The following is an 18,181-nucleotide window of genomic DNA, read 5'->3' as shown; positions in this document are numbered from 1 at the left end:
GGCAATTTTTGTTGTCATTAGAGGAATATATGTTATCCACTAGCCTGTGTGCCGTTAACATCTTCTTGAATATTCTTTTGGCCTATTTATCTTAGACACAGGAAATGCTAAAAGTTAACAGATAACTAGGTAGCTCTCACTCACTAGTTAAATTAGACTAATTCTTGAATTATCTCTGAGTGTCTTTTGTTCATGTATGCCTTTTTTTCACTTTAAGAAAGATAACCACTGTAATCCCAGCACTTTGGGAGGCCAAGGCGGGTGGATCAAGAGGTCAAGAGATGGAGACCATCCTGGTCAACATGGTGAAACCCCATCTCTACTAAAAATACAAAAAATTAGCTGGGCATGGTGGCGCATGCCTGTAATCCCAGCTACTCAGGAGGCTGAGGCAGGAGAATTGCCTGAACCCAGGAGGCGGTGAGCCGAGATCGCGCCATTGCACTCCAGCCTGGGTAACAAGAGTGAAACTCGCACTCCAGCCTGGGTAACAAGAGTGAAACTCCGTCTCAAAAAAAAAAAAAAAAAGAAAGAAAGAAAGATAACCAATACTGGATTAATATAATTTTGATCCCGAACTTTCCTCTGAATTAGTACAAAGTCATGTTCAAACATTGAATTTGATTTATTGTGAAGAAAGTATATGAACAATTTACTGTAGAGTGCTTTCAAGAACAACCTTATGGAGGAAATTTTAAAGGAAATAACCACAAAACTAGTGTAAGATATATAGAATATGAAATGAATTTAGAAAACCAGGAATATACATAAAGATATCAATTGCCTTATCTCTGTAATCCTGCCTGCTAATAAGAACACAACACTTTCAACCAAACCTATTTGCATTTTCTTATTGTTATTTTTGGTTAAAGTGAGCATGTGGGGAATGCCAGTTTCCTTCCTGAGTGAACCAGGCCATTAAGAAGATCAAAGGTTAGCTGTGACTAGGATGTAAAGCACAGAAGTGGTGGCTTCTGATTGTTCATACTGTTTAACATAAGGTTATTCATTTGCTTTCAGGAGTTCCTGCTTAGTTGTTTGTATTAGTTTTGCCAGTAGCTTCCCAAAGCCCTCCAGACCTCATTCTAATATAAGGATATTGAAGTCACAGGGCAAATACACATTAGTTTCGGGTTGAAAAATTTCACCTTGTTGAAGCTGTGTTGTTTGAAGTGCTAAATTGAAATATATGGCAAACTTTTAAATTTCTAAGATCATTAAAAATCATTGTTTTCTGTACGTTTTAATGTTTTCTTGGTTGTATGCAATTCTAAAAATCTGAGAGTACTTTTTTGTACCCTTCTCTATACTTTTTAAGTTTGACAGCATAAAATCAATAGGCCAAAATTATACTTGAAAAAAATTGTTTTCCCGGAAAAGAACACCAATTAAAAGCACACAGTTCAGTGGATTATCACAGAGTGAACAGCACTGTTTTTCCTTCACCCCAGTCAGTAAATGGAATGCTAGCAGCATGCCTGTGGCTCCTCCCATTTCCCCATCTAATCACCATCCCCATGCTGACCTCAGATATCCTAGATTAGCTGTGCTTGGTTTTGAACTTTATGTAAATGGAATGATACGGCCTATATTCTTTTATTTTGCATCTTTTACTGACATTCGTTTGTGAGATTTATTCCTGTTTTAATGAGCATTTATTTCATTCATTTTATTGGTATATAGTATTCCATTTAATATATCTCAATTTTTCCATTCTTTTGTAAATAGACATATGGGTTGTTTCTAGGTTTTTGGCTTTGAAGAGTCCTGTCTTCACTATTATTGAACATGTCTTTAAGTGTACCTACATATACATTATTGATGAATATCTACACAGTAGTAAAATTGCTCTCTTAATAGGTTTATCTCAACTAGTAAGTCACTTTGACATAAATTTACTAGTTAGAAGCTTGGAGAATTTTTAAATTTGTATTTTGAAATAATTTCTAATTTATACTAAAGTTGCAGAAATATTGCAGAGGATTCCTGTTAACCCTTTATTCAGGTTAATCAATTTTTTATATTTTGCTACATTTGCGTTATAATTTTTGGTCCATTTACATATATATACATACATATATATGCATATCTATATTTCCTCATTCTAAACCATTTGTGAATAACTTGCATGCATCGTGTCCCTTTACTCTTAAAACTTTAGGGTATATTTCCAAAGAGAAAGGATATTCAAAAGCATGGTTTCTGAACCCCACTGGCTTCTGAACTCTACATTCTCATTATCACTTGTTTTAAAGAGAATATCATGTATACATAATTACCATGCTATCTGGAACTATTCAGAACAGTGAGGGGAGAAGGTTCATAGTACTGTCAGTTATAATTTTATTGTTACTGGAGAACCTAATATCTTATCAGTTGCATAAAATGGATTTCTAAATATGCATAGTCAAGCAGGGAAATAGGATAGGGTAGGAGATAGGTTAACAATACTATTTTTTTTTTAAAAGCACATTAATTTGAAATTTGAAATTCAGATTAAGCATCCTTTTCCAGGACCGCTATCCTGAATTACTGAAAACATGTTAGATTACTGTTTTTAAGCAGGCTGAGAAAAAGGAGCCAAGATCTTTTTAATAGTTGGTTAGTAGGTTTATTTGCATATAACTGAAATGATAGAGGAGAGGGAATGGGTGTATTTTTTTTAACCTTACTGTGAATTAATTTTTTAAAGTTTAATGTTATTTCATTGTTTAGTAGTTAAACTATAATTCTATATGGTGATATGGTATATTTTTATAACATCTGTTTATTAAGTATTATTATCACAGGCGTATTTGTTACTTGTTACAATTGCTTCTCAGGTTTTAAGCCTGTACTTAAAATTTTATTTATATTGAAATTCATTGCTCAGAAGTAAATGACAGTCAAAAAAATAAATGATAGCTATGATTTCTATTTACTTATAAAACTTTTCAATGAGAAAATAAAATCTTTGATGATGAAGTACTTTGTGGTAAAGTTTTTGTTTTATATTTCTCTTTATTCTGTGAAAAAAAAAGTGTAATTATTTATTGTGGTTCATTATTGAAGTAACCGTACCATGACTTATTGATGATTTACGGGGAATGCCTTTTATTCTGAATCCTGATTTGGACATATCTCTCTGTATGTGCTAATTCCATTCCTTGTTTTCCTGTTGTACTAGACAGGACACTGCTTCAGAATCAAGGTGATTAGAGGTCTGAATATTTTTATTTAAAAAAATTCACAAATTCTTCCAACTGAACATCATCATTAGTTTAAAAAGCAGTTTTGTTTGTCTTCTGAATGCATGCCATCTTTCTGAGTGCTCTGAGGTCTATATAGTAGGGAAAATGTGACCTTTGGTGTAATAAGAGACCATGAATTACTATGTAAAATGTTGATTGCAAACAGAAATCCTGTTTCTACTCTATTCCATGCTGTAATTTCCTTAAAGCTGTGCTGTGGCCTTCCACCAAAGCCTAATTTTAATTTTAAATTAATAGAAGTGAAGTTGCTAGTTAAGGGGTACATATGTACCTAAGTGGAGTTTATTCCAAATGCCAAGAAGATGCAGAAATGAGCATCCTAAAAGAAACATACTCCCAAAATTGAATCTGCTTTTCAATTGAAGAGGATTAATCTATTCTGTTCACCTAAATTCCTGTCATGTTGGTCACTTTGGGACACTGCTAAAGCCATTCAGATCTCCCATTTGTCTGGACACAGAAAACACCTAGTTCCTTATTATGGAAGTGTGACTACATCTGTGATGACATCTCTTGACTCACATGCTTTTTTTGTGACAAACATGCAGAATCACTGCTGAACAACCACTGCAAATAACTGTCCTCTGCTTTATTCCAGTTTCTACGTGTTGCTCTTTTCATGAGCCCAGTGAAAAAGATGCATGCTCATCTTCCTATTTGGGGCCACTATTTAGATGTTTATGTAGCTGCTATAAAAATATTAAGTATTGCATTAGAATGAGATGTTCAAGGAGATAAAATCCTCAGGAAATTATTTTGGCAACAATAAGATTAGAAAGTGACTTTTTGAGATTTGTAATTAGCAAGTGTCAGTCATAGTTAGGTATAAGACCATTTAAATAATATTCTTATCTATTCCTAAAAGTCTAATGCAAATGTTAGTTCTGCCTTGTGCCCTTTTAGGTTTTGCTACAGGTATGGATTTAGGTCTGTTTATTACTTTAGAGATAATCTAGCCTACGATATCCTTATTTTACACATGGTTAGATTGAACCCCAAAGAGGTTTTATATTTCACTTGATTTTTTTTTCAGCTTAGGTAATCAGGATATAAATAAACATATGAGATACCCAGAGATGTTTTAAATTCCAATATACTAAACTTAAAATCTGCAGTGTGTAGAGTTTAGGAAATAAAAACTCTTTGTTCTTCTCCTTCTTTTATCTACGTGTTGTTCCACTGATTAATATATCTCTTTTGACTCATAGGTCAAATACTATATATTGATTTCCACTAGAATAGGTTAATCTCAATTTTATTTAATTAATAAAGATTTTCCATACGATAACAGACATGTACGCAGTCGAAAGCCAGAACCTATATAAACTAGTGTACCTGATGCAATTATGAGTTAAATTGTACTGTGGATCCTTTAGAAAAAATATGGTTTCATTCCTATATTGTTCCACTTAGCCTTTCTTAAGGCTTACAAAGAGAAGGCTTTTTCTGCTTTCTGTTCAATAGTTGCTATCACACTAATCAAGTTTTGATATCTATCTTATGTTGTAATTCATTGTGATTTAGATGTAGATTTAGCCAGTTTGTAGTCATTTATTTGGACTTTAGAGATAGAGTCTTGCTGTGTCACTCAGGCTGAAGTGCAGTTGCTGGGAGTTTCAGCTGGCTGCCAGAGGGCTGGGGGATAGGAGGCAGGTTGCTGATGAGCAGAACACCACCTTTGTAAGACTCGTCCTGACAGAAGAGTTTACCTTTGTGCAAAGTGTATCTATGTTGCCCTGGCAGGAAGTAAAATCTGACTCCATTCTTCTTAAAGTTGAGTCTCTATGAGTGGTCATTAGAGCACCTTCATTCTGTACAATAGTCAATGAATTAATTCTTTTTAAAGCAGGCAAGTAGGCTTTACAATTCTGTGTTAAAATAAGGAATATGATACTAATTTAAGAGTTGATCTGGTAAAGGCTATAACTGCTTGTTCAAGGATATGTTAAAGGTTAAATTGAAGCCTTGACAAGTTCATATTATAACCAAAGCATTTGATGGATGCTGTATACAAAGGACTTGGAAATAGCTTTCCTATCCTATACTGGGGGATACACGTAATATGGGATATTTTCTCCCCATATAAAGTCTTAATTTTTGTTAATGAATTGTGGTTCTTAATTAATTGGTGAGTAATAAGAGAGAGCATATATGCAATATACCAATCAAAAATGGGTGGAAGTTTTCCAAGATATATTTCCTTCTTAGATATTCATTTTTAACTTTGTGAATTTCTGAGAGGTGATGCTGGCACAGAATACTTTTCCTGAATATGTCACTTGGGAAGCAGTTTTATAATACACATGTTTAGATTCCCAAATACAAAAGAAGAAGGAAAAAGATTTTATGGAAACATAAGGGAATGGTTATAATTTGTTTCATCATTTTAAAAATGTAAAGATGATTAAAATACCAGTGTATGTATAGTTAAGGTGTTTTTCATTTGGTCCTCCTATTTACAATAAAAAGTATATACATTTTTGGAATGTAATTATTTCAAAGCAAAGAAAAAGAGATGAGACATTTACATAAATGATCACCTAATAGTACTCTGAAGTTATTTCTCTGCTGTTATAAAATTAATGCATTAAAAAATGGAAAGACAGATACCCAACCAAGAGGCTTAGTGCTAACTGGAGACTTAATTTTTCACCAGAAATGCAAAGGATCCTGAGGTTCCCGATAGGTTTGTTTCTGGGGTCCTATAGAGCTTTGTTCAAAATGAATGTAAAGAGTATTTACACTGGCAGGATAAGCTGCAGTGCCTAATGTCTGGATTCTGGACCGCCTAGGATTGAATCCTGGCTCCTTCACTTTATTATCTGTGTAACTGTGGGCAAGTTACTTAACCTCTTTCTATTTTAGTATTAAAAATGGAAGTAGTAATGACACCTACCTTGTAAGGCTGCTGTGGGGATGAAATTAATTCATACTTGTAAAATGTTTAGAACAGTCGATACCCGGCATGAAGCAAGTGCTTTCTGAGAGGCTTAGCTTTATTATTATTATGGTAAACACATGTTGTCTTGTTTTTATTTTTACTCAAAAAGTAGACACATTATGCTTGCTTACCTAAGTTTAATTAAAGGAGACGTTAGTGTGAATAACTAATGTTGTAATAAAAAACAAACCGAAAGAATTAAACTCCCTGCCCCCATCCCAGTGTAGTTTCTAAGCTGGGTTATAGGAATTTTGATGAAGTGTTTCATGTGGTTTTGATTCTTGCAATTGCCACCTTAAGAATGTCAGATTGCTGACTAAATGTAAATCAAACAGGAAACTACTATAAGTTGCATAATTGCACTGACTGCTTAAACCTTTATTGGGAACTTGACTTCTGAATACAGATCTTCTCTTATTAAAAGCAGAGCTGCTTTTGCCATATCTCAGCAACCAATTGCTTTTTCAAGATGTCGATTTTTAGTACAAGATAAAGGGTCAGTGGTATGTTATGTAAGTTCTTCTTTTCAGTATATTATTATCTTCTATTTTGACTGCTAATTTTTTGGCTTATTACTAGTCATTAAATTCTAGACATGGGAGAAAAATTTGTCACTGGGCAGTTTATTTATATGATAAGATTTAAAATTTTAGATTTATGAAATTTCCAAATACATATCCATGGGCTAATGTAAGTACCGTATGTACCTCTTTTATAACATATTCCCCCCCCAAACCTTGTATTTTACAGGCAATCATGAAAGTGATATGGGTACAACCCAGTTTTATTTTTAGTACCTTCTAAATACTTGATATGTCATTAGCAGTGAATTGGAAGGTGATTCTTAAAAGCTATATTAATTCCAGCATTAAAATATAAACATTTCAGAATCCTTTGATTTGGTCAACTCTGGTTTGTTAGAGCACTTTAAAAGTCAAGAGAAATTAATATTTGTTAACTTTTGCCCTGTGGGGCATTGAAAATAAGTGCATTTAAATAAGGATTTCATTTAGCTTTCAAAGCTTAAATTATAAATTAGATGCCTTCATGTAGGAAATAAATAACATTTACTAGAAAAAATATGCTTTTTGTTTTTCATTAATAGCATTGTCGTGGTCTATACCTACCAGTGCCATCAACAGTTCAGAACATACATTCAAGAGACAAAGCTATTAGAGCTTTCTGCCAGAAAGACTTAAAGTCAGGACTCCCAATAAAGGGTTTTAAGAAGGTAGATCTTTTATTTATTCCTGACATGTTAGCCGAGCCAATATTTTTGTCTATTTCACTTAACCTTCTGAGTTAATGTTTCATTTAGTTTTATAAAATATTATTTTATTCAGTGGATAATTATTGAGTGCTTATTATTTGCTCATTACTACACTAGAAGCTAGAAATATTCCTATGAACAGGGCATTTAGCAAGTAACTGCCAGCAAGATCATGTTATAAAAATGAAGGTACTGAGTACTTCAGCAGTATTTATTGGGATGTAATTATATACAGAACATTTGAATCATATTTTTAAAAGGGAAATACTTGCATTAATATTTTCCAAAGTGCAAATAAAGGCAAAGGTAAATATATATATATATATATATATATATATATGCATATATATATATTTTTTTTTTTCAATATTTCAGGAAGTTTTGTTATTTTTTTGAGACAGAATCTCACCCTGTTGCTTAGGCAGGAGTGCAGTGGTGTGATCTTGGCCCACTGCAACCTCTGCCTCCCAGCTTCAAGTGATTCTCCCACCTCAGCCTCCTGAGTAGCTGGGATTACAGTTGTGTAATTAGCCACACCTGGCTAATTTTTGAGTTTTTTAGTAGAGACAGGGTTTTGCCATATTGGCCAGGTTGTTCTCAAACTCCTGACCTGAAGTGATCTGCCTACCTTGGCCTCCCAAAGTGCTGGGATTACAGGCATGAGCCACCATGCCCAGCCTCAGGGAGTTTTTTTTTTTTTTTAATTTTTTATTAGAATTTTATTTTATTTTGAGATGGAGTCTCACTCTGTCACCCAAGCTGAAGTGCAGTGGTACATTCTCGGCTCACTGCAACCTCCACCTCCCAGGTTCAAGAGATTCTTGTGCCTCAACCTCCTGAGTAGCTGGGATAACAGGTACCTGCCACCATGCCTGGCTAAATTTTTTTTTGTGTGTATTTTTAGTAGAGACAGGCTTTCACCATGTTGGTCATGCTGGTCTTGGACTCCTGACCTCAGGTGATCCACCTGCCTTGGCCTGCCAAAGTGCTGGGTTTACAGGTGGTGAGCCATGGCACTGGCCACTGCCTCAGGGAGTCTTGAACAGTGGACACATATTAGGGTTATAATGTTATCCTGGATACATAATAACCAGTTTGACTATATTGAGATATATGTATCAAGTACTGTACTTTCTAAAGTATCACATTATAATACTTGCTGTCTGCATAGCAGCTCAGAACTCTTTTTTTTCTACTTTAATTTAGCTATTCCAGAAGTAATGTTTGCATAAAATAGATCCAGACTAGAACTACCTGAATTACCTGAGTAAATAAAGAGATGATAGGCAGGTGCTGAATTGTTCTTCTCACTATTAATTGCCTCAACACTATTGAGTTCCTTTGAGTATCTGAGAGTGGCTTGTCTAGATGAGCTTTATTTCTGACCTCGGAACTGTCCTTTTTGATTCCATCAAAAGTCTTATTTATACCTTCATTTGCTGGTATCACCACTTGTAAATATTGGTATCCTCATCATTCTCTCAGGCAAACTCAGACTGTGAAACTTAAAAATGTAAGATACTCCTGCCACTAACAGTAACAATTATTGTGAGGTCTTCCAGCAGCATAGTTGGTCTCAAAAATAATTTTAAGTCATACTGACCTTTTCTGTTGATAGGTCTGGCATAACTCAGAGTGGTCTTTTCTAGGAAATGAAATTTTTAGAGTAGAATGACTAATACAGAATTTTCACATGCACTAATATAGAATGATGTGACACCACTCCCTGCCCTCCAAAAATTGAGGGAGGTGATTCTAGAGTCAGTTAATTTCAATAAGTTGGGGAATTTCTATACACTATTTCCCTGTTGGAGAGGTACAATGCATGCCAGTATATTAACAGTCTCTAACCAGTTCTGCTATAAAGAAATCTGTTTACATTTTTTTAACAGTCTGAGTGTGGTACCTCATGCCTTTAATCCCAGCACTTTGGGAGCTGAGACATGAGAATTGCTTGAGCCCAGGAGTTTGAGACCAGACTGGGGAACACAGTGGGACCTTGTTTCTACAAAGATTTTATTTTTAATAGCCAGGTGTGGTGGCGTGTACCTGTAGTCTCAGCTGCTCTGGAGGCTGAGGCAGGAGGATCTCTTGAGCCTGGGAGGTCGAGACTGCAATGAGCTGTGATCACACCACTGCATTCTAGCCTGGGTGAAAAAATGAGACCTTATCTCACAAAATAAATGAATCAATAAAAATATAACAAGATCTATATTTTAACTTAGCTATCCAATCTTATTTGACCCTAGTTTTTTCTTAGTATGTCACCTAACAATAATCCCAAGGTTGACTCTTCTGCCTGTATTCAGTTTATCTTTTGCCATGATCCAGCTATTGGTAGCTGACAATTAGGAGACAGATCTTGAGTCATAGGCCATTAGAAACAGTCTTTATTGACCTATTCTATAAGAGCTCTAACGGAAGCTCTTTGTGAGCCTTTTATGGAATATTTACCTTGTTTCGAATAAGCTATTCATGTGATTTCCTTAGCAAAGCATGAGTTCATGACTTAAGCAACGTATACTCCTCCTTACAAGTGCTTCTGTTCCTCAGATCAGAACTGGGACTGGTTGGCTGCTAAGGAATGAGTAGAAACAGGGGAGCTTCTCATGACTGGGCTGTGGCCTAGATTGCAGTTTCCCCAAAATGTGGTGGCCTGGGTGACAGTGTGCCTGGTGACGCATTGCTCCATGTTGCCTGTGGCTTGTGCTTGTCTGTGGCAGAACTTGTGAATGGCTTGTGCTACCAGTTGGTTGTGAAGTGCCATGATGGGCAGCTCACCTTACAAGTGATATATTTATTTGCTTTCTACAGTGATGGAGAAGGGAGGAAAAGGACCTCGTCTTCCTGCAGCAATGAGTCGCTAAGCGTGGGAGGAACCTCTGTCACTCCTCGCAGGATCTCCTGGCGGCAGCGCATTTTCCTCAGGGTTGCTTCTCCCATGAACAAATCTCCCTCAGCAATGCAGCAGCAAGGTCTGTGTGGTACTCCCTAAGGAATTGCTCCTCGTGAGTGTCAGAAATTAGCTAATGGAATGCAAATGCGGTGTATAAAGAGATTTAAGTGATTACAGTGTAGAAACAACTTTCTGTGTGTGATACAGTGGTTTCCCTTTCAGGTATCATTAGAAAACATTAGACATTCAACTTGTTCAATGAGTGAATGAGTGAGAGAGTTTCCAAAAACCTGTACTTGTTGAGGGAGCTATGATCATGCTAGGAAAGACGTTGTATGTCCTTTTTCTTTTTCTGTTTTGTTTTTTTTTCCTTGAGATGGGACCTTGCTCTGTTGCCCAGGCTGGGGTTGCAGTGGTACAATCATAGCTCACTGTAGCCTTGAACCCCTGGGCTCAAGCAGTCATCCCATCTTAGCTTCCAAAGATCTTTTATTATTAGAAAAGCAACGTAGTCTTTTATAAGAGCCGCACACAAAACAAAGTGACATATAAATATTGAACAATAAAGGAATGTGTGCAATACACTGTGCAAATACCGAGCAAAAGAGAGCACAGGTAGCTCTCTTTGAGTAATTGACTTATTAAAGCAAAAGCATCCAAAGAGGCAGACAAAAAGATTGAACAATCATGAGAACATACATAATGATGTAAGAGCTAGAAAATAACAACTAAAAGAATGCTGGAGTGAAATCACTAAATTAATAGCTCCCATAGGAGATTTTAACATATTTCTCTCTAGAAATTAAATATAGATAATATTTGAGTAACACAAGTGAATAAGCTTGACCAATATTTATACAGAACTTCACCTCCTATAGAGAAAACTCATTCATTTTTGGTATACTTGGAACATTCATAAAATGTAACTATGTACCTGTCCACAAAGATGTTTAAGTAAATCTTTTTGAAATCATGATCATTTATATGAATATTCTCTGACCACAATGCCAAAAAAAGAAAGAAACCAAGGATTAGAAGACAACTAAAATGTTTGGGAATAGAAAACTACTCTTAGAAACTAGAAGGAAGACAATTTTATAATTAGAGCCTTACCTATTGAAGTGGATCTAGGGAGCAGTTAAAAGCCATAAGTGTATTAACATAAAATCAAGAAGGACAAAAATTAGTTATACTGAGTGTTTAACTCAAAAAGCTAGTAAAGGAGCCAGCTATTAAAATTTAAAAACAACAGCAATAAAACATATGGAAGTAAATGGTAAGAGTAAAGGCAGAGGTCAGTGAATAAAAAAAAGAAAAAAAAACAAGAAGAAAACAAGAAAATAACTGGTATTACTAAAGATGAAGTTAACTCTGTCTGAGGTGGTCAGAAAAAGCTTCACAGAACAATTAGGTATTTATTTAAACTTGTTACTGGAAGAACCATGCTTCAGAAAGTAGGAATGACGAGGCTCTGGAGTCATTGGAGTGAACTTTGCAGATGAGAGAATCGTGAGAAATTCAGCATGATAGATGCAAAGAATGGGAGATTGAGATATCAGGCAGGAAATCTTAGTGGAGACCAGAATCTGAAGGGACTTGAATGCTAGTCCCAGTTTGTTCTTGGGAAATAAACAACCATTGAAATGTCTTAAGAGATGTGCTCCTAGTTGTTAACAGGAAACTCACTGGTAGTAGTATGGAGGATGGCCTGGAAGGAAGGGAAGGATGAGCAGCCTGTAAGAGAGTGTTGCACATGGAATACTACACAGCCATTAAAAAGAATGAAATCATGTTCTTTAGAGCAGCATGGATGCAGCTGGAGGCCATTATCCTAAGAGTTAAGGCAGGAGCAGAAAACCCGATACTGCATGCTCTCACTTATAAGTAGGAGCTAAACATTAAGTACACATGGAAACAAAGAAGGGAACATTAGACACTGGGAGCCCTGTGAGGGTGGAGTGTGGGAGGAGGAGGAGGATTGAAAAACGACTTATCAGGTACTCTGCTCACTACCTGGGTGATGAAGTCATTTGTACACTGTACCCCAGAGTCACAACATAATTCACCCATGTAGCAAACCTGCACATGGACCCCTGAACCTAAAATAAAAGTTGAAAAAGAAAAAGATGTTGCAGGAGGAGTGAGTAGAGGGAGTGCTGTGCTTGGCCAGGACAGGCCCAGCATTGCTCAGTGGCTGTGCTTCTAACAGATTCTGATGATTGAGGTAGACCTTCGGAGATCACTGATACCTACCCACTTCTTCTTGTTCCTCACAGCCAGAGAATATACGTAAGTAAATTACAGAAGTGTTGGACTCAGGAAAGGCAAGTTGGTTTTGGGGCACCTATCTTACAGAGCTCTTTGGGTAGAAAGAAGAAGTGGTGAAATGACCTGTACTTTTGTTTCATCATGACAGGGAAATCCAGAAGGGGAATTCAGTCTAGTGAATTTATTTAAATATTAGTTCCAGAAACTAAGTTATAGGGAAAGCAGCTTTTGACATTTTTAAGTGTAGAAGATCAGATGGGAAACTTGTGTTGTCTCGGTTACTGCTAAGGAATGCCTCTCACTGTGTTCTTCTCTGCAGATGGATTGGACAGGAGCGAGCTGCTGCCACTGTCCCCCCTCTCTCCAACCATGGAGGAGGAACCGCTGGTTATATTCCTTTCTGGGGAGGATGACCCAGAAAAGATTGAAGAAAGAAAGAAATCAAAAGAACTGAGGAGTTTGTGGAGAAAAGCTATACACCAACAAATCTTGTTGCTTCGAATGGAAAAAGAAAACCAGAAACTTGAAGGTTAGCCATTCTAACAGACTAAATGCTATGATGCTGTGATTTAAGGGTGTAGGTTAAACCTATCTTTCTCTTCCCCTACGTACCAGCCACACTCATTTTTGTTCTGTAAGCTCACTGTAAGATGAATATATAGTGATTATAATTGTTGATTTCCATTTTTTGAGGTAGTTATAACATGGGACAGGTCAGCTTCAGATATTTGGGGTTTTGCTTTAAATGGGTTTGCATTTTAAATAAATTTAAGACATTAGAAACCCTTGGAGTATACTTAGGTAAAATAGAATGTAGATAATAGGGAATCAATATATTTGATGTGACTAAAAGTTTATTATTTTAGTGTCACTTCTAAAAAATCCTTAAATATGAGAAAGCAATTTTTTTCTTTGAATGTGTGATTTTGAAGTTTCAGGTTAATTACATTCATAACAGGAGAAATATGTCCATTTCAAATAAATTCTACTTACATTGTATTCAATTTAACTATTTAATTATAATTACCTGCTATTAAGCCAAATCTGTTCCTATTTTTTGTTAATGCTTTATAAATGTTCTGTTTAACAAAATTACATTCAAATCATTACATTTAGAATCAAATAATTCATAATAGCTTTTATGCTATTTGAGGTACTTTATTACTAAGTTTTTGATTACCAAATGCTTTGGAATGTGTTTTGCAGCCTTTGAAAGAATAATATAATTTACTCCAGTACTGATAGAACCACATGCAAGGAGTTGCTCAAAAATCCAAAAAAATGTATAAATGTCATTATTTTGGGAAAATCAGCTAACCTGAAAGGGCCTCATTTTTATATTTGTAAAATGTAAGATTTAACATAAGTGGTTATTTGACTTTTAAGATTATTGGCACAAGTAAAATATAGGTATTTCTCTCACTTGCTTTTATTATGCTGTCTTTCATAAAGCTTTTTTAGTACAAGTAGTCCACATTTCTATACCTGTGATTCAATTCAAGATTTTATTTGAACAATATATTGTTTGCAAGAGCACATTTTTAAAAATCGCTGTTAGCATAATGAAAAAGTACATAGAATTTTAAATATCCTTTGGAAATACATCTTCTTTTCTTTTAAATAAAAATGCTATTAATTGTCATTGACATAATTTTAAAAGTTTGGTATGATAAATGGTATGCCCACTTGAGGTTTCAAAGGCTTCAAAAGAAATTGAATTCATATTTGTAAGCAAGTGGTTATATCTTGAACTAACTCAAATAAAGAGGTTGAAAGAAGAAGATGGTCATCATTCCCTCAAAAAATTTAATGCATTATACTATATTTCACCTGGGAGTATGTACAAATAAAATCTGATATTAAATATCAAAAGATAATTTCAGAATCATAGGCTATTTGAAGTAGAAGTAGCTTTAGAGATTACTTAGCTAGATTCTTCATTCTACAGCAGAAGTAGTGACTGGCTTGGGGAAGGTAGGGAATTAACCTAAGGTCGGATAGTGACATACTGGCAGAGCAAGTACCAAAACTCAGGTTTATTCATCCTGGTTCTCGGGCTTTCCCCAGTACCCCACAGTATTTCTCAGCTATGTGTGTTAATATAAAGAAACGAATGTTATAATATAAATGGCTACATGTGTATTCTGAGGTCAGCTATACTATAAGATTTTAGAGGATAAGAAAGGAGGTGACATTTAGACTATATTCTCAGAAATGTTTATCGGTTCTCGGTTTCTCTGCTTATACGACAAAGATGAAAAATAGTTTAACCTATGAAAATTCTAACCAATGGATAATTATTTCTTGATAGTTCTTCAGTCTTTTCTAGTTAAACAGTTAAGGGCAGAGATTAACTCTCCCTACTCACCATTTTATCCTCGGGGTGTGTGGTTGGCACTTAAGAAGATGTGTATGATTATTTTAAATGCACAATAATCTAGAAAAGATTAGAGAAGAACTCTAAGGAAGTATTATGTTTTGTCCATTGTGAAGAAAATAATTAGTAAAGTTATGTATAGGAGTATATTTGTTTTTAGCCTTAATAAACCCATGCCTTTTAAAAAATTATTTGGTTATCAGAGAAATATAAAGCAAATAGCCAAACAGCCAAGCTAAACAGTGTTAGAAAGCCATCTGTGGTATCCAGAAGGAATAGTTTTGTACTGTAATTTATCTTTAGATTATGTCTGGACTTTTAAGTAGGAATTTTTACTGCCTTGCTTGAATAATAGTTTGTTAATAAGATATTTTAAGTCTTTTGAAATGGTTTCAAACATACTAAGTAAAGAGTAACTTTCATTCTGCTATTATTTTTGTGCTGTCGGGGACTTGGGATGCATGACAAAGATTTGTGTTGCAGGAGGTAAGGTGACCGAGCACTGTGAGCATGCGTGAATACTGATTGCTCTGAGACGTTCCTGTCCACTGGGATCCTAATGAAGAGAAGAAATAATACGCTTGTCTCTGTTCTTCCTTCTCTTTTGAAATCAATTTTTCATGATAAAGACCAAATCAAGATACTGGTTGCTTTTATAGACATTGCTTTTAATGAGCTCTGGGCATGTATGTTAGATCATCAAATTAGAGATAATTCTATATTATTTAAAAAGTAGAATTAGTGTTAACTTCAGTGAAAGGAAATTTTCTTTTTAAGTTTATTACAAATGAACACAGGAAGGCTGGGTGCAGTGGCTCACACCTGATATCCCAGCTCTTTGGGAGGCTGAGGTAGAAGGATTGCTTGAGGCCAGGAGTTTAAGACCAGCGTGGGCAACATCGCGAGATCCCATCATTACAAAAAATTTGTCAAGTTAGCCAAGGATAGTGGTACATGCCTGTAGTCCCAGCTACCCAGGAGGCTGAGACAGGGGCTTAGGAGGTTGAGGCTGCACTGAGCTATGATTGCACCGCTGCATTCCAGCTTGGGGTACAGAGTGAGAACCTGTCTCAAGCAAAAATAAAAGAAAGAGAAAATAATGAACAGAGGAACGCATAAGCTAGTTTTATTAGTTATTAAGGGCAGTGTGGATAACTCCAGAAGCAGTTATAAAAATATATCGTATTATCATAGTTACAGATTTTTCAAATCAAGTCCTTGTCTTCTCACGTATGGAACATATAAAATATTAACACTTTCATGGTGTTTAAGATGATATGAGGTATCATTTCCAAGTCTATCTGTCACATTTGTCAAAAAATGGAAAATTACAGAATGATTAACTTTTTATGCTCAGCAGAGTTACTGTATGTAAGATACAGAGTAAAACCTCCTTAGGGAATTATTCCTCATTTTTTTTCACATGAAATGACTCAAAGCTTGAGATCCCTTTCATGTATTCTCAATTTGTTTTAAATTTTCTTTTTAAGAGTAGATTACCAGTTAATTCCTGAAAGTCATTTGGTATGGTTTTACAAATGCAATCAAATGTTTAAAATTTTGCATTTTAAAAACACATTGGTCTTATGTAAATTCTCTCTTTTTTCCTTAGCAAGCAGAGATGAACTCCAGTCCAGAAAAGTTAAATTAGATTATGAAGAAGTTGGTGTGTGTCAGAAAGAGGTCTTAATAACCTGGGATAAGAAGTTGTTAAACTGCAGAGCTAAAATCAGATGTGATATGGAAGATATTCATACTCTTCTTAAAGAAGGTATTTGGGATAATCTCAATAATCTTTTTTTTTTAAAAGAAAAGCCTGGGGGATTTTTGTTGTTGTTGTTGTTTGATTTGTGAAGCTCAGATGTTATTTTGTCCTTTTGTTTTGCTTATTAAAAAAAGAGAAGTAATTTGTTTCTTCCTGTAGTTTAGTGACTGTCTCTGAGGAGGTAACACAAACCTTTTCTATTGTTTTTTTTTTTGCTTACTTCAACCAGCTATTTTCAGCTTGGTGGTGTTATATACCAAGGAGGAAGTGCATGCATTGATACAAATCTTTGATCACTGCCATAAAAATATTAATAATTCAGTCCTTTAAACTTGACTCATTTTCATCATTTGGTCAGAAGTAATTATTTACATATATGTGTATATTTACATGAATGTGTATATATACTTTTATGTATTTTTACATGTAGATTTATATCCTGGTTAAGTAATCAATCAGTTTTCTTTCATCCATTCATTTCTTCAATAATTTTGGAGAAGTTCCTTTTATTTAGCCATTATATTGCATTTATTCTTTTATTGCTGCTATGCCGTATAAGATGCCTGATATTTAAGAATTTTAAATTTAAAAATAAAACTAAGAAGTCAATTTTTAGTTGCAATTTCTGTGACTCAGATTAAATACGTTAAAATTAGAATCTCCATGGCCTGCATAAACCGTGGGTGTAAAATAAAATTCCGAAATACCCAGAGAAATCCTATAATAAATGTGTTTTAAAGGCCTATGCTAATGTATGAGACTGTTACACAGTTAAATTTAAATTAAGGTAAGATTTATTTTGAAGCTGCCACATTGACAAGCTTAATATAGTGTTCTTTATCCTTGAAGATAAGGAAATCCTAAAGATTTTCATTGAATGCTTTATTTGGGAGACGCTATAGTGGTTAACAGAATGTCTGTGAGATATAGATTACACCATTCTTTGGCATGACTTTCAAAGATGTTTTAGGAGTGCTTATCTTTCCATTTCTTTTCTTTTTTTTTTGGAGACAGAGTCTCTTGCTCTGTCACCGAGACTCAACCTCTGCAATTTTCCTGCCTCAGCCTCCTGAGTAGCTTGGAACTACAGGCACCCACCACCATGCCCAGCTAATTTTTGTATTTTTAATAGAGGCAGGGTTTCACCATATTGGCCAGGCTGATCTCGAACTCCTGACTTTGTGATCCACCTGCCTCGGCCTCCCAAAGTGCTGGGATTACAGGCATGAGCCAACGCTCCCGGCCCTTCCCATTTCTTAATGGATACAGTTTAAGCTTCTTGGCCCTGTGCCCAAGGCCTTTATGTTAGTCTATTTTTATGCTGCTGATATAGACATACCCAAGACTGAGTAATTTCTAACGAAAAAGAGGTTTACACCTTGCCATGTATGTGACTTTGCAACAGTCCTGCAT

At 35.2% G+C, this 18,181-nt stretch overlaps 1 protein-coding gene across 5 annotated transcripts in view; it reads left to right on the top strand.

Annotated features, from left to right (window-relative positions):
• The window catches only part of TBC1D4 (TBC1 domain family member 4), a 180,997-nt gene that overhangs the window by 142,078 nt on the left and 20,738 nt on the right, over positions 1-18,181 (top strand). For all 5 annotated transcript variants that reach the window (XM_012472049.3, XM_012472048.3, XM_064369131.1 and 2 more), the window contains 3 exons: positions 10,277-10,437; positions 12,946-13,155; positions 16,616-16,774. In XM_012472049.3, the coding sequence (XP_012327472.2) occupies positions 10,277-10,437; positions 12,946-13,155; positions 16,616-16,774 (530 nt within the window). The remainder of the gene's footprint in view (positions 1-10,276; positions 10,438-12,945; positions 13,156-16,615; positions 16,775-18,181) is intronic.

This window comes from Aotus nancymaae, unplaced genomic scaffold (genome assembly GCF_030222135.1).
Source record: "Aotus nancymaae isolate 86718 unplaced genomic scaffold, 86718_ANA_hifiasm-v0.15.2.pri h1tg000088l, whole genome shotgun sequence".
NCBI classification, from domain to species: domain Eukaryota; kingdom Metazoa; phylum Chordata; class Mammalia; order Primates; family Aotidae; genus Aotus; species Aotus nancymaae.
This window is presented reverse-complemented; position numbering and strand designations above follow the sequence as displayed.